The sequence below is a fragment of the Ammodytes marinus genome (genome assembly GCF_949987685.1).
Source record: "Ammodytes marinus genome assembly, chromosome: 11".
Taxonomy (NCBI): domain Eukaryota; kingdom Metazoa; phylum Chordata; class Actinopteri; order Uranoscopiformes; family Ammodytidae; genus Ammodytes; species Ammodytes marinus.
This window is the reverse complement of record NC_137215.1, coordinates 18,098,204-18,114,776: the sequence shown is the minus strand read 5'-3', so window position 1 is coordinate 18,114,776 and position 16,573 is coordinate 18,098,204. Positions and strand designations below refer to the sequence as shown.

The following is a 16,573-nucleotide window of genomic DNA, read 5'->3' as shown; positions in this document are numbered from 1 at the left end:
CCTCGATGAGGATTTAAATTCCCTGTAGCTGCTCTGCTCAGCGGCCGTGAGGATGTACGGGGATGGAGAGGGCACAGTGTGGGACCGGGTCGGACGGCCCCACAGGGACTGTATGTGCTACCTCGGACCACCTAATCATTTGATGCCGATGTAAGACTTTTCAACTTTTACAGGGAGAGGAGGCAGGTCGCACCTGTTGCGCACTTGATATTTACGCATTGATAAAGTAAATTTACTTTATTTAGAAAAAGTATTGTAAATAACCGTCCAGCAGAGGTGTGCAGCATTACTTTTTCCCGCTGTGAATATGATTAGTGTTCAGAATTTAACTGAGGTAATTATAATCAGATAATAATAAAATATGATAGGCCTACTGGCTATGACTAAGATACAAACGGCAGCACGGGGGGCAGGGGGGGGGGTTACGCGCTCATTCTATCTGAGTGGGTCAGCAAATCATATTAATCTTTCACATGTTGAGGCTTTCAAAACATCTGAGCCAGTGTTTTTAACAAGGGTTTACTGTATCTCCACTGCATTAAAATGACACAGTATGTGCTTCTGTGGAGTGAGTGGGCAGTGCGCAGTTCTGTGTTCTCCAGTGCCTTTAAATGAGCTGTCACTAGTTCCCCCTCTCCGTCTCTGCAAATCACTCGCGATCGATTCAAATAGCTATAAACCCATAATAGGAGTTGAACAGCGCAGTGTATATATATACAATTGTTGCAGGACCAGTCACTTTGGCTTAGCGTCTTTCACCCTGTTGTTGTACTGCGGAGTGCGGACCCAGGGCCAGTGAAGGATGATGAATCCTGCACTGTGCAAGAGATGCGCTGCAGGGGGCCTTAACGCCGCTCTCTGTGGGACACGCAAAACACTTCCACCAGTTTAGCGGAGGGTTACTCGTGTCATTTACTAGGTTTACAGGCTCCCCTATCACTGTGCCAAGCGCCCTCACACTTTGTAACACAGACAACCCTTGTTCTCTCTTCCCAGCGGGATGCGCAGGTCGCCCGACGTGAGCCCCAGAAGGCTTTCCGACATCAGCCCCCAACTCAGGCAGCTCAAATACCTGGTGGTGGACGAGGCCATCAAGGAGGAGCTCAAGTCCTCCCGCTCAGTAGAGGACATCAACAGCGCGTCCATAGAGGAGCGGATACTGCGAATCACCGGCTATTATGGATATCAGCCTTGGAGTGCAAGCTACAATAGTGAGTCAGTCACATGCATGGCACTGTAACCTTATGTGTGCTTTTGTCATTGTTATTGTGAGAGTTCACAGGAAGATGCTGCATTGTTTTACCAACCACATGCAGACACATGTACAGACATTATGGGACCCTGGATTAAAGGTGATGTGCCCCAATCTCAGTCAGGACTCAATTTATTTCTCTCCATCCTTGCATTATTTATCATTTTATCCATCCATCTGGCATCAAACTGAATTTGGTGTAACTCAGTGCAAGGGCTGGTGTTCCATGTGGGGCCAGTCTCCTTGATGCTGCTGTCACACATTACCTGCGTTTTAGCCTAGCTCCATTGACTCCCTGAGCCTGTGTTTCACATAAGAACTGCCCGGACTGCTGAAACTTTAAAGTCATGGCTTAATACCCACTGTATTCTTGGGATCTCGCTGTTGTTTGTGTTTTATCCATTTGTTTTTGACTTGTAAAGTACTTTGGTGCTTGTTTTAAATGGGCTTCATAAATTATTTTGAACTTGACCTTGAAATTGAACTGTATCTACATTTTGCTCCTGGCTTGTTCTGAGAGTTCTAAGAGTTGGTTGCTGAAGGATCACCAATGCCGCTGGTTGCAGCAGACACTGCAGGAGCTATTGTTTGCTGCACTGGAGCTTGTAGAGGTTGAGGTCAGACAGCGGGAAAGTTGCTCAGAATAGTTGATTGTTTGAAGAGAAAAGTTGTCAAGGCACCTTCTATTTCAATCTCTGGTTTTATTCCTCTCCATCACTGCAGTGACATTTGCATCAGTTTTGAAATAGCTGAGCTGGAGCTGCTGTTGCTCCTGGCTGGATGATGGAGTATGTTATCACCTGCTTGCCCTCAGAGCTGCCCTCTATCTGGCAGAGGTGGTGCCAGGACAAACCACAGTCTCAATAACTACCAGTCTTTGTTCCATTTTCTTGTTATCGCCGCCCCCCATGTTAAAACATTCGGGAGGATTTTTGCTGCCGGATGACATTAAGCTGGTAGTGGATGGAACATTTTGTGAATTGCATATGAGGGACTGCAATATTAAACAGCTATTTCAAAATTCATAGGCCTGGCTATACGTAACATCTCAACACTGCAGACTTCAGGAGACAGCTGCTGTTCAGAAATGAACTTGACTTTGCTTCCTTTCTTACTGTTGTGGGAGGGATAGTGAAGTGAGGTGGTATATCTTACATACTTAATACTAATGCTATAAGCCATTATATAGACGTGAGTATTTACTTTTTTATTTACTGACCTTCTTTTAAAAGAGCTGCATATTGAAAGGTTCTGCAGGGGCCATTACTGTTAAAATACCAAATGCATCAACAAATAGTCCTGGTATTCATGTTTTACATATGAAATGTGTTTTATATATTAACTTAACGGCAATGATTGCTTGTTAGTGTGGTTGTGTTTTTTGAACTGAATGAAATATTTCATGATGAGTTACACTGTTGCATCAGAAAAAAAATGCTGTGCGCGTGGCCATCTGAAGAACTGTCACTTTTCAATGAATTGATAAAGTGGCTTGCATTTCAGGAAGTCTTTGATTTGATTCTAACAAACCTAACCTTAATTTTTATTGAAATATGCCTTCTTCTAAATCCATACAGTGCTCAGTTCCTACTGGACCACCCACAGCAGTTTGCAGCTGTGCTTGGTTGGGATGGGAGTCTCTCTCTCTCAGCACACACTGCACACACACATTGCATGGCATGTGTGTTGTGCAGAATTTGCCATGCATGCTGCCCTCTCAAGCACGCACAACATGATTACTCAGGAACAACTAAAAAGCATTGACGAATGGCTAAAAATGTGAAGGGGATGAGGGATGAAGGCGGCCAATTTCATGAGAGGTGGGAGGCTAAGTACTGAAAATGGGATCCCAAACAAACACCTCTTTCTTTCATTTAGCACTTACCTACCTTTCCAAACTGGCACATGTACTCTTACATACGGTAGTAAGCAGAGTGAGAGGGAGAGAGGAGCTTGTAGTAACCAATGACTCGAGCAGAGGATGAAAGGTGACTGTGGGACTCAGCTTGTTTTCCTATAATATCCTGAATATGAGACATCAAACACATTAATGGTGCTCTAATAGCCCTCTACACATAGCTGCATGTGTAATAGAGCCACACACAACATGAAAACCTTGCCCATTTATCATACCTGCCTGCCATTAACTCTCCCCCGAGTAGTGTACATGCAAAATCCAAGAAGAAGGGTTTTTTATTTGCTTTTGGTGTAGTAGATATAAGTGGATTATACTGCAGTTTTATCCCTTTTATCCCAGGATGCCTCAGCTTTGCATTCAGCCTGTGTTTAGCACGTATACCTGCAATGTGTTCTGTGTGATTCTTGTCTCAGACTCCCCTCCTCTCTTCTCTAGCCACTGCTGCAATAGAAAACACATGATGAATACAGCCAAAAAATTACAGTAATTCTCTTCCCACTATCATTGCAAGTGCTCTACCTGATAGAAAAAAAACAGTCTTACTGCACTTTGAATCTGTTTTTTCTAAATGTCTTCCTTCAAAATGGCGGTAAATGGAGGCATTTATGTGTGTTTCAAAGAAAGCGCTGCTGTAAAACGGCACTACCAGTGCTGCAAAGGATCTGACACATTATCTCATGTAGGGGAGAACGGGGTAATTTGTCACATGGGTTGGATGTCACATTCGTTATATCTCGCCACCAGAGCGCGCTAGCTCTGAAATGTTGATATAAAAAAGGTCCAGAATTGGGATCAGAGGTCACATACATAGACTTCCCTGGAGGAAGACAGCTGCATTTCAGGTGAGAGGATGTTTTGTGTTTTTCATGTCAAATTCAAAATATTTCGCTTCTCAGTATTTTTCTTCTAGGCTTTTACACAATGGGTTTATAACAAAACACTTGTTACCCTCAGAAAGTGTGAAGGGTAAACTATAGTTTAGATTGTGGTTAGCAAGCTAATTAGTTGTCAGATGGTTGTTGGCCTTGATGCTAGCAAGAAATTCAAGTTGGGGTTGGTCGTCAAATTTTTTGGGGGGTTGGTTGTCACATGTTATCTCAAGGCTGCAGCCAGAAAAGGAACCCAATAACGAAAGAAATTGTCAAGCTGTATCCTCACTGACACCCCAGAGAAGGAAAGAATAGAGCAGGAAAAGGCAGCTAGCAAGCAAAAGAAAAAAGGGCAACAAAATCAAAACAACCCAGTGCATCCCAAACTAGACCAGCTGCCAAGGCTACAGAACGTTATGTAGGCCTATTTGTCAACTTGACAATGCAATTAAACATTCAAATTTGGTTCTGCCTCCTTGCCTTCTTTTTAAGATTTTTCCCATTAAGATAACATTGTGACAAACAACCCCATAGTGTGTGACAACCGACCCCTTGATGGGGTTGGTTGTCACAATGTGTCAGAGTGTCTTTGATGGTAAATTACTTCTTCATTACAATAAGTTGGAAAAAAAGAGAGACACACATTTCTAGCCAACAGCTTAAGCTTCAATTTAATGTAGGAATGGCTATTGACAGATGTTTTGGTGATGAGCAATTCTCACTAGAGTAAAAAGTGTGCCTACTTACCCCGTTCTCCCCTACTGTATGTCCATCCACCATGGGAGATTACTCCTGCTGAATTCCATCAAGATGTAATTTTATAAAACCTTTTCCCTCAATGGGTGACATTCTTCTTTAGTATCTACACAGCATTGTCATCATTCACCCGGTGGTGTCTACATGGTGCATAATAAGAGAACTGTCATGATTAATTGAAAATGAAAATGAAAGTCGTCTTCTTCGCAGGCTGATTTGAATTTTTCCCCAACAGAAATTGAATTTGATATTGCTGCTGGAGGTTAACTCTTAAAAGATAAAAGGAGCTCTTTTCACATGCAGCAAAAAATGCAAAGTGAAAACCTCTTTTTAAATTGAGAGTGTAATCACTTTCCCCTTTGCCGGTGGAGACACAAACAACCTTCTAAGCTAAAACGATACCACTTGAAATCAACTGGAATTAAATGCTTTTTCGGTGCATTTACTCCGCATCGTTTATTTTCCCCTTCCCATTTTGTCACTGTCTTCTACATGCATTAAAAAGAATATACAGCAAATACAGTAACAAAGACTCATGAAGGGCACTTTAAATGAAAAGGTTTCTCTCTTCTCTGGTCTTCCAGTAATTTGAAAAAGTATGACTTTTATATGTGTATGCTTATAGCAGGTCCTTTTGAAGATAACCGGACCCTAAATGGAGAGCTAGTTGCCAATTGCTGCATCAAGTATTTATTTCTATGTATTCATTAAAGCTTTTTTTGCTCACGTAGGTTTTTCAGGCTTTTCATGAGTTCAGTCCACAAAGAAGTTCAGGCTGCAAAAAAGTGTGTAGGACTTGGTGTTCTTTAAGTGTCCCTTTTGGTTTCTCAAGTTCCAACGAGAAGTGAAACATTTATCAGACTAACAGACTTATTTTCTTTTCTTAATTTACTTGCACTATCCATCACAAAAATGTAGCGTTGGAGAGAGCATATGTACCAAATCTTCACATTCACTGCTGGTAATGTTGACACTACAGCTGGAAGGGATGGGCAAGGTATGGGCCAACTGTGAATGGTGATGAGAAACACTAATTTCAACTCCGCTGGAGCTGAGGAGAAAGACAGGAATAGCTAGGAAGACACGCTCTCCCTCGCTCAGCTTCTTACAGATACATTTGGCTTGCATTCAGGCTTGGTTGCAAACTCCTCTTTTTTGGGGAATCACCATATTTAACATCAGTGTTCAGTAACTAATTACTAAAATCGTCAATAGAGGCAGAGCAGAATGCAATACAGCTAGACAATGTAGTACTTTCTTTCATTGAAGGACTGTTTTGTGTTTTCTTAGAAATATAATCCACAGCTGAGTACCACAACAATGCGGTCAACCACAAACTCAAATAGAAAAATAAATTAAAAAAGGAATTGAATGTCCACAAAGTGAATCTCAATGGCTGACATTTTTCTTTAGTATCTACAGCATTGTCATCATTCACCCAGTGGTTTCTACATGGTGCATACTAAGAGAACTGTAGTTCATTTCTCACAGCCACACAGAAGAAATAACTACATCCCTTTGTTCTTCGTGTGATGTGAAGCTATCACGATGTGCATCAGACTGGAAGTTAAACCTGAGCAACCTTGATTAACTTCTCGCACAGCTGTAGCCCTTATTAAAGCCAAGTGGCTGCTCGCACAGAAACGGGCACGAGCCTTCTCATGCAGGCTTATGTTCAGTCCAGGGGCAAAATTGCTACATGTGTAAACAGAGTCCCTGTTACACTGCAATCTGCACACGTGCAATCTCAACCATGAACAGATGGAGACAACAGCACTTGAACATTTAGATAAACAATTCATTACCATGCAGAGATCTGTCTTCATAATGTTGGTCTCCCTTTATGCATACATTCATACATTTTTAAAACACATCGTGTCTCAGTGATATGAATAGCAGACAACATACAAAGAAAAATCAAGTCCTATAGGACTTGTTCATCATTTAATATTGATTGTAAATGGGTTTTTATGACCACCTGCACGTGAACACATAGACATTAAAGCGGCTACGAGTAACATTTAAATATCTTTTAAACAGCCTCATGTTTCCTCACATAATCATAAATTACCTTTAACAGCAAACGAGACCATCAGTGCAAAGAAATACATTTTAATATAGTTTTTATTACTGCGTTTGGTCTGGTCGCACACCCAGTCCGATTTTCGGTTCACGCGTGCATGCTCTATGGTCACATATCCATATTGGTCGCAGATTTCAGTGTGGCGCAGGAACGCGATTTGAGAAGCCTATCCCTCCAGGTGAGGGAAGGGGAGCGGGAGCCTTGTTTGAGACAGTTATTTGTCGTCATAATGACTGATAACGGGGCTGAACCATCAAAGAAAAAAAAGAAAATGCAATGAAGAAAAGCTAAAAGGGAGAGTGATAGGCGGGCGGGAGGGTGTTGCCAAGCAACATATACACAATTTCACGGAGCGAACCTAGACTGCAGTGTTTACTCCTAAATGAATGAGCGGTAGCCTACTAAAACAAAGTTTACTTTGCCTCACCAGCATCATCAGATGACCATTATTCATCGGAAATAGTCATTATTTAGCCTACAACAACATAAACACATTACCTCATCGTGATCCATACTAACTGCCGTCTCTCGTTCATTCGCTTTTTGTGAGGACACGGAATCTTTCAGCTCCGTGAGAGGTGACACTGCATCAACTCATTGCAATCAGGTGTGTGTGTAGCACTGACTGGCATTAGTTGATGCTGTGTCACTGACCACTCTCACGGAGCCGAAAAGAGTCCGGTGCCCTCACACTTTCAACACACGGACATGCACTATATTGCTTCCTGATCATTTGAATCTCGCACGCCCAGCACAAGCTAGAAAACAGCTTCACGACAGCTGGCGTCGTAAAAATACTACCGCTTTTGTCCAAAGGGGACGCCAACGTGCCATTTTACTCGTAGTGAATTTAAAGGGTGAATCTTGAGCCCCTGGCCTTTCTCTTCCTCGAGAGAACAAGAGAAAGTGCCCCTTTTTTCTGGAGTGCCTGTATCTATTCTAACATATTTTCTGAACAAGATTATTCAGACCTACAGTTTTTTTCCACTTGTGGGTGTTGTGGGTATTATTACTGTGGGTTCTTACTCATCAACAAAGGCACTGAGGCATTATCCCGGCAGAACGCATGAGAACTGAGCGGCAAAGGATCCTGATTCAGCTCTCGGTCTATAGTCTCTCACCAGAGAAACTTGAGAGTCAGCAATGAAAGCATCAAACCTGCATTTCAGAGCAGTAGTCTTATCCTGATTTAATACAAAGTGACTTTACTGTAGATTCAGTGAACTAGCAAGCATTTTGGAAGTAAAAACATGTTTTGATTTGGTTTAACATGTTTAAATATTAATGAAAACCCTGTTTGTTGTACGTTTTGGAGTGTTGTAAGGGCTTTAGAGAGTTGGCATGTTGCCTTGTCTTTTACAACAAAGTCAGTGTAATGGCGAACCAAATCATAAGAATATCCAACTCTCTCACCGATACTTACATAGTTTTCCCCACTGTGTTTGAACGGAACATTCTATATTTTCATGTTATGTTCAAGTGGTGCAAGCCCAGGTCTCATGTACAGTCGAAGCAGCTTCTGTTTCGTAACACCACATCTATAATTGAGAGGGATGCATAGATTATCACACACCTGCTCTTCAAGTCCCCAGCTTGTGCCGGGTGGACATGGAGGAACTGCAAATCAGCCGTACCACGAAGACATCTTGTCTCTGTCAGCGGCTTTCTGATGCTTTTCTCTCGGTTTCATCCAAAATGAAAGGTGGACGAGGATAAAGGGGCGAATGCAGAGGAGCACACCATGAACCTATTGTCACCTTTGTTTTAAATAAGGATGGTAGGCTGGAAACAGACTTTCGGAAAACATATTTGTCCTCAGTACAGGGCTGGATATATCCTAGGACACTTCTTTATTATTTCTTGCACATAGACACTTTTTGACATTGCGTGATACCTGCAGACAACTGGTTGCCTAAGCTTGGTAGTTTTAGTGCTCGTGTTCAGGGACAATTGCAGCTGTAGTGCTCCGTCCTCGGTGTTCACTCTCCCTTGTAATGGAAATCCTATCATTTTAAATGCCATATCCTGTGCTGCTGTCACCCCATTCTCCCCCTCGCTCCTTTTATCTGCTGCTGCTAATTAGAGGTTGTGAAGTGATGACTCCTACATACTGTAATTAATCAAGGGTGTGCTGTGGCCACGCACAGCACATCTTTATTTGTGCATGGCCACAGAAGAGCGGTGCTATGGGAACAGTGAGAGTTCTGTGGAATTAAGACTTGTGCAAGTAATAAGAAGGCTTATTGAGGCCGTCGTGATGGGAGAGGCTGAGTATTGATGGCAACCTGTAGCACTGATGCACCACAAAATCATGCCTTCTACAAGCGCCATTAACTAGTTTTAATTTCGGTCAAGTGTGGGACCGCTGCTTTAAGCAATTAGAACAGCGAGTGCAGACAATCCTTTCTAAGATAGATGATAATGGTCCAAAGAAGATATAGGACTGAAGTGTCGATAGTAAAAAAGAAACAAGTCTGCTCTATTTATATCTCAATGATGTAGTTTTAGCATCCGTTTTGATGAAAAGTCTTCTACCAACTGACTTAGTTATAAGAAGTTAGGCCCTGCTGTCATATCCCTGTGTCTCTTCTCTTCTCTGTAAGCTTCCAACCTTTCTGACAGTATTACATATCTAATCATTTCATTACAGTTCAGCTCCTGTAATGAAATGGTTCTTGTTCTATTTTACCAGATAGACCAGATACCCAACCCACATAAGACACACAGGTTTGTGAAGTACTGTATGTCAATGTTTTTTTTAACTACCCAATGTGGAGTCAGAGGATAGTTATGGCCCATTTATAACTACTTCATCACCTCACTAGTGACATGTTTGAGCTGCACCGATCAATGTTTTTATATTGTCATCATGATAAACCCACAGAGAATTGTGGCGCTCAGCTCTGTGGAGCATTTTGGCATCTTTCAAATTCAAATTCATCAATAAATGATGTTCCTGAATGGGGCATGAGTCTCATACCAGATGGTGAGTCTCATTAGGGAACAGTAAGACTGTTTCAGTGTGACTCGCGCACTTGTTGGAACTGAATGACAACCATGAGTGCATATACAACTGTTGCCGTTGTATAACACCCATTGTACAATACGTTCATCTTACTTTGAAGACGTAATCCTTACTCACTAGAGATCAAAATTAGTCACTTTTCCTCAAACAAATCATAACACAGGGCAGACTACAAGGTGAACAGTGAGTTAACATATTGTGTGCAGTCTATCTTTGTCCAGGGTCAATGATCCTCTCATCAGCGTCAGTGACTCATGTTGTCCTGAGGCTGACAGTAAAGAGGTGATGACTATTCTTCATGTGTTAATGCGTGTTCGTTTTACACCTGACACTTTGCCCCCAAGGATAAATTGCGCAGAGAATTTATGTAAGGGAAAGTTGTAATCATGCTTGATTGGATTGTCGGTGAACTGTATTGCTGCACATTTTCTGTCCGCTGTTCAATGTCTCTTGATAGATGATTGCCGCTTCTGTTATTAAGATATTATTCAATTTTGTTTTGCCACATATTTACAACCAAGATCTTTGATGGCCTTATTTAACCCAACCTGCAAGCTGTTTATATTTCTAGCTCTACTTACATGTAGTAGTTTACAGTGTGGTGTTATGCTGTTGCTGTGCTGAATGAACAAAGTGAAATACTAAGTACTTAAAAAGAACACACATTGCAACCACTGACCCACTGACATAGACTGCTGTGCACCACACCACATCACTGTACTGCACCAGTAGGCATTACTTGTCAGCGTTACATAACGGTCCAGATACAGGACTTTGCTGGTAGCAAAGATGTAATGTGCCACAGTCTCACATACAGTATTTTACCCTTCAAAAGCTCTCCTGGGTCGGCAAACAGCTGACATTGTCCAGATGTCCCATGTTTTCTCCACAGATCTATCATTAAAAAAAAAACGCTTGTTCCCTGCAAAGTCTGGCAATACCGCGTCACCTTTTTTAAAATTCTGTCTGTTTGCAACAGAGGGTGGTAGCTGTTATCCCATCCATCCAACCAACTGCTCCTGAACCAAAATCTGTAGTCTGATCCACTCTGTCCTCGTTTTTTTATCCCCTCTCTTTGCCTGAGTCACTTTCTTATTCAAGGTTAACGCAGGTAGGGACTTAGAGAAGCGAAACAAGTGTGGTCCTTTCTGCCACAATACTGCAAAAGGGAATCAAGCATAATGATATGTGGGAGATTATTTTGGAGAGGCTTCCTGTTGTCTACAGCTAATGAGAAACAAGGATGCATGGTGTGGGAAGAATGGTTCTCATCAACTACCCATTCAGTAACATGTTTGCTTTCTTAAAAAAGTCAGTATTTACAATTAATGTTGTAAATTCTGAAGGCATTGTAACCCTCAGATTATTTTCACGCCGTTGTTTATTAGAATGATTTTAGGTATAATGGCTCACGCTTGGGAAAAATTTAGAGAGTTTGCGGAGGAGGAGGGGATGGAGGCTGCGATGGTTGGTGCAGCCTGGGGTAAAGCAGCAGGGAGGAACCAGTACAGTTGAGCCCCCGGGATACTGTGCTCTGTGTTACAATTCAGGATCAGTTGCACACAGGCATGGTGATCCATGCCGCTGTGCTGACATTTTGCATCACCCATAGTGGCAAAGCAATCTTTCTTTTGTCACAGACTAATACCTGGGATCAAAAGGAAAGGTTAAACGCTTTGGGATATAAATGCAGCCTTTTTCATGGCAATAGCTAGATTCAATTCATTGACCTTTATTTCAACTCGTGAGACACTGAGGTTGCCCTTATTTACAGTGATGACGAGCAAGAAAAAAACACAATAAACAAGATAGACAAGCATACAATAGGGATAACACACAGAGATAAAAGGGGATTCAAAATAAATGAACAGCCAGCAGCCTGTTAGTTTAGCTCAAATATTTGAAACTGAGGGACACAGAGTCGTATTCTTTCTAAAGCAGGGGTGTCCAAACTTTTTTCACAGAGGGCCACATACAGAAAAATCTACGAAGGGCCGGGCCACTTGGCAAAAATAATACATTTATCAGGACAGGTAGCTGCTCTGATGTTTAGTTTCATAGTGTCTTCGTAAATTGTAATCCTTCTTCACGGCAACACTTTCCTTGCAAATTAAACAGACACACTTCCCCTCAGAGCCGGCTGAAGCCTTCAAGGGGCCCTAAGCAGAATTTGATTAGGGGGCCCCTCTCCAATTTTAGCGCTGCCCAAATCATTGACTATTGTTAAATGCCTTCAGACACCCAGTGTTTTCTGCTGTTGCCTCCAATGTCCAGCTGGGTGGAAATAGTAGCCAGCCGAGTTCCTGTCCCTCCTAGAGGAGTCCGGGGGTATGCCCACCTGGGAGATTTTCTTAACTTTTTAAAGTGAAATGCATGAATCTTGTGCACTTTGAGAGGAACATTAAGTTCTAAATCTGAGGAATTTTGTGTGAAAAAAATATTTGGAGACACTGTGTCAGATGAATTAGAAGCTATTGAAGAAAGACACATGGATTTTCCATAATAATATTAATTTGAAAAAATATATTTTGCAGGGTCCTCTGGGATGGGCTTGGTGCTTTTTCTTTTATGGGACATATTTCTTTGTAATATAATGAATGCATTTAAATTATTTAAAAACTAAAAGGGCCATATTACATTATATTTTTTAAATGTGCCGCGGGCCAATCAATCAATTTTGACACCCTTGCACTAGTGGGTTAAAAAAAATAAAAAAAATTAAAAGGGCCATATTACATTATATCTTTAAAATCGGCCGCGGGCCGTAGTTTGGACACCCCTGGTCTAAAGGTTAAAAAAACTGACCTCTCAAGTTAAGAATATTAATTATATAGCAAAATATCACAAATCACAATTTTCCTCAGGGGGTTGTAACTCAAGAATATGAGGTGTTGTTTAGGCCATAGTAGTATATCAAGAAAGCATTCACATATACAACTTTCACCTTGCACACACACTACTTTTTCCTCACACACATGAAAAGCATGTAGATAGTATACACCACTCCCACCTCACACATACACTACTTCCTCCAAGAACAAGTATTGTGTGTGTGCGAGCTGAAAGTGGTATTTGTTTAATATATGGCCTAGACGGCACCCCATACAAGAAAGGGAATTGGCACATTCCCCAGAAATTAAACCCAAATGAAAACTAGTCCTTTAAGTCGTTTCCTAATAACATGTGGACGGTGTACTCACAAGCTAGTATACTGTTGTAAAAGCAGAACACGAGTCTGCACAAATCTGTTGACAGAAAGAGGTTCCGAACAACAATAACATAGATACACAACCAACTGGAAGAATCTATTTCTAGATGACGGAGAGATCCATTCTGCCTTTGTACTGTGTGTAGGCCGCTTAATTGGTGTGTGCATTAGAAAAAAACATCATTGTTGAATGCTTGACAGCCGATCCCTTCACGTGTGAAATTGCTCAAAGGGCAATAATCCTCCCTGAAGACTGCCGGCTCACCATCTTTAATCATTTTGAACATTTTCCTTTTGTTTTTATGGGCTGATTAGGCCAAGATTGAAAATATTAAAACATTTGGACCACAACCAGCTGGTAGGCGTCATTAGTTCAAATCATAATGAAAGGTGTGGGGGGTAAATTGTAATATATAAACAGAATAACATTTGTAGGTAGAACTCGTTTTCTGGCAAATCCTCCTAGATTATCGGTGTTCTCCCAGGAGCATGACTAATGACGGTCAGAGTGTAAGCAGTTGATTTCCTTTGAAATTCGAAAGCCATGAGCAGGCGCACCCGAGCCCGACCATCTCTCTGGTTCCTCACTGCACAAAGAGTTTCATAACTAGTGAACAGAGGCACAGTATAAGCATGGATAACTCCCCAGACTAGTATTGCGTGTCCTGATTTGACGTAGCTCTTGGGTGCTTTAAAGTCTTGACGCAAAGGCCGTGTCCCAATCGAGGGGCCGCATCCTTCTAAGTACGCGGTCTACGCGGTCTATGAAGACCATAGCCCGTGAAGGCCGAATCGAAGGCCGAATGAGCACTGTTAAATGAGACGGTCTCCGCAGGTCTCATTTACGGTTTGCGTAACAAGCCGTTACCTTGCGTGACGACTCGCCGCTCCTGTGCTGCCTAGCAACCCTGATTGCTGCCAACGGAAACAGCCTTGTTAACGGAGGAAAAAAGAAAAAGAAGTTGCCTACCAGACGAAAAGAAAAAAAAGTACAAGAAGAAATAAAAGAAAATACAAGAAAAAAAGAAAGGAAGATAAAAGTTAAGAAGATGGAGCAACACGCTGCTGTTTTGTAATTTTTTATTTTATTTTATGCCATCTCTGAAAAAAACGCAATGGATCTTGGGATATGTTGGGCTGCGAAGGATACATCTGTTGGACCCTTCAAAACCGTGAAACGAAGGCTGCATTTCTCGGCCACATATGAAGGAGCCTTCCAAATGGGACAAGCCTTTGCACGCCGCTATGACGCAATCGGTCTTCAAATGCAGCCTTCGTAGGCTGCGGACCCTCGAATGGGACAGACCTAAAGAGCAATACATGATTTAGAGATAGTTCATGTGCCTCCCTCTAATGTATTCCTTCAAAGCTCAGTAACTGGCAGACACATATTGGTTTGAGGGAAGATGCTGCTTTCTTTGCATAAACACAACAAAAATAAAAGGGTATTTTAGGTTTTTGAAGGTTGGAGGTTACAGTACAATCATATAAGGATGTAATGGTACCACTGCTGTTAAACTTAATGAACAGTAAACTTAGAAATCACATTTTCTTACAGACCAAAGTGAGATCCTCAAACTTGTTACTTGTTTTGTCCGACCAATAGTCCAATCCAGTCCAGTCATTCTAAAGATGTTCAATATACAATGAAGAAAAAAAGGCTTAAGCAGCAAATCATCACATTTGAGAAACTGGAACCAATAAATTAAATTTTATTGACTTTTTTAATGATTTAAACTGCCTGTTACAATTTCCTTAAATGTCACCTTTAACACGAGTAAACAGCCATGCTGGCTGCTCTGTCATACTAAACTTTTAATACAAATAGGAACGCTGAGACATAAATAAACTAAATGAAGCTTCATGAAAAGTGAGCAGTTAATAATTTTTACAATTCATCCACTGGCTACCATTGTGTGTCTCAAAATGTCACAGTGACACAGAGACAGAACATACAGAACAGAAATAGTGAAGAACCAAAAAGTCAAACCTCATGGGGGTGCTAGAGGAAAAGTCAGAGGAGAAAGTTTTGTCCCCACATGGTCCTTACACGGACCCAAAATATTTGCGTGAGAAGCACTAGTGTACAGTCTAATGTGAGGATTTAATTTAGGCATTGAATCAGGAGGTCAGCAATGGGGCCACAGTAATTCGACAAGAGCGGTGATAGCCAAAGGGAGTCAGGGGTGTTTTCCCCATGCATGTCACTACAAGTCATTATTACAGTACAACCCCCAGCCCTTAGCATACAAAGTGTTCAACTTGGGCTCAGAAAATCAGGCAATTAAGGGAGCAGTGGAGGACATGTACAAGAGTGGACAGCTAATGGGGGAGTGCAGAAGGAGCCAGGAAGGCTTGGACCTCCTCTGCCCCTCAGGGGAGCTGACTGGTCCACATTAATCACGCCCACTTCATGTACATAGCCACCACTTAAATCACAATGCTTATTCAAATCAAGCCAATGCACGATCACTCCATGACAGAACACAGCACATTTGACAAAATTTAACAAAATTGGAAATTGTATCAAGCATTTAAAAGCTTTGATTACTGTGCTGTTTCTTTCAAGTGGCTGACAGATCAATGCAAGTTTGAAAATGCTTCTGCTGTCTCTGACCAAAGATAAATATATTAATAAAGATCATCGAGACAATTGTGCAGTGTTTAACAGGCTATTTATTTGTCTACTGTAAATAAAAGTTGTAAAGTTTCTTCATGCACGCAGCTTTTGAAGGCTCATTTCTTATCCCGATCATATGGGCTGAAACACATGCCAAAGCAACCTACAGATGTAGAGCACATCTTTCCTTTGCCCAAGTGTTTATTCAGTGCAATTATACGGAGAATGGAACATGATTTCAGGTGACATTGAGTCAGCCGTGACGCTTATATCGCACTCACTAATGAGGAGACTTCCCTCCTAATGAGAAGCGGTCTCTTTGGAGCGATAAACCGTCACATTTTGTAGCGGATCCATCACCTGGTCATAAAGAAAACAAGCCCTTTACTTAGCTGGGAACCCACGAGCATCATGTATCTCTATTATTTTGCCCAGGGGAGCGACAGAGATCTGAGGAGAGGAAAGGATGTGAATTTTACACTACCGACAGGACACACACACACACACACACACACACACACACACACACACACACCTGGCCTTTTTTGAAGGTCCTCCTAACACCTGCTGTTGTTGTGGATGTAAAAAGATTGGATTCACAAGCAATCAGGAAGCAGTTTGATCACTGTTGAAAGCTACCTGGCTGCACTCACCATCCAATCCGAGCACTTCAAAGACACAGGCGAACAGATCTGAGGCTTGATAGAACAGAGCATAGAGCTCACCTCATCTTTCCATGTGGCAGTCAATAAAAAAAACCTTCCTCCCTCGTGTGATGACGGGGACTTTCATAGTGTTTCTGCTGCAAATGCCAGCAGTACTTAACTTTGAGTGGCTTTGTC

At 41.8% G+C, this 16,573-nt stretch overlaps 1 protein-coding gene across 1 annotated transcript in view; it reads left to right on the top strand.

Annotated features, from left to right (window-relative positions):
- Positions 1–52: 52 nt before the first annotated feature.
- slc35f3b (solute carrier family 35 member F3b) overlaps positions 53–16,573 on the top strand; it is a gene marked incomplete at both ends in the record, with an annotated part of 47,293 nt that continues 30,772 nt past the window's right edge. The window contains 2 exons of the mRNA XM_080036394.1: positions 53–150; positions 997–1,211. Of these exons, the coding sequence (XP_079892520.1) occupies positions 53–150; positions 997–1,211 (313 nt within the window). The remainder of the gene's footprint in view (positions 151–996; positions 1,212–16,573) is intronic.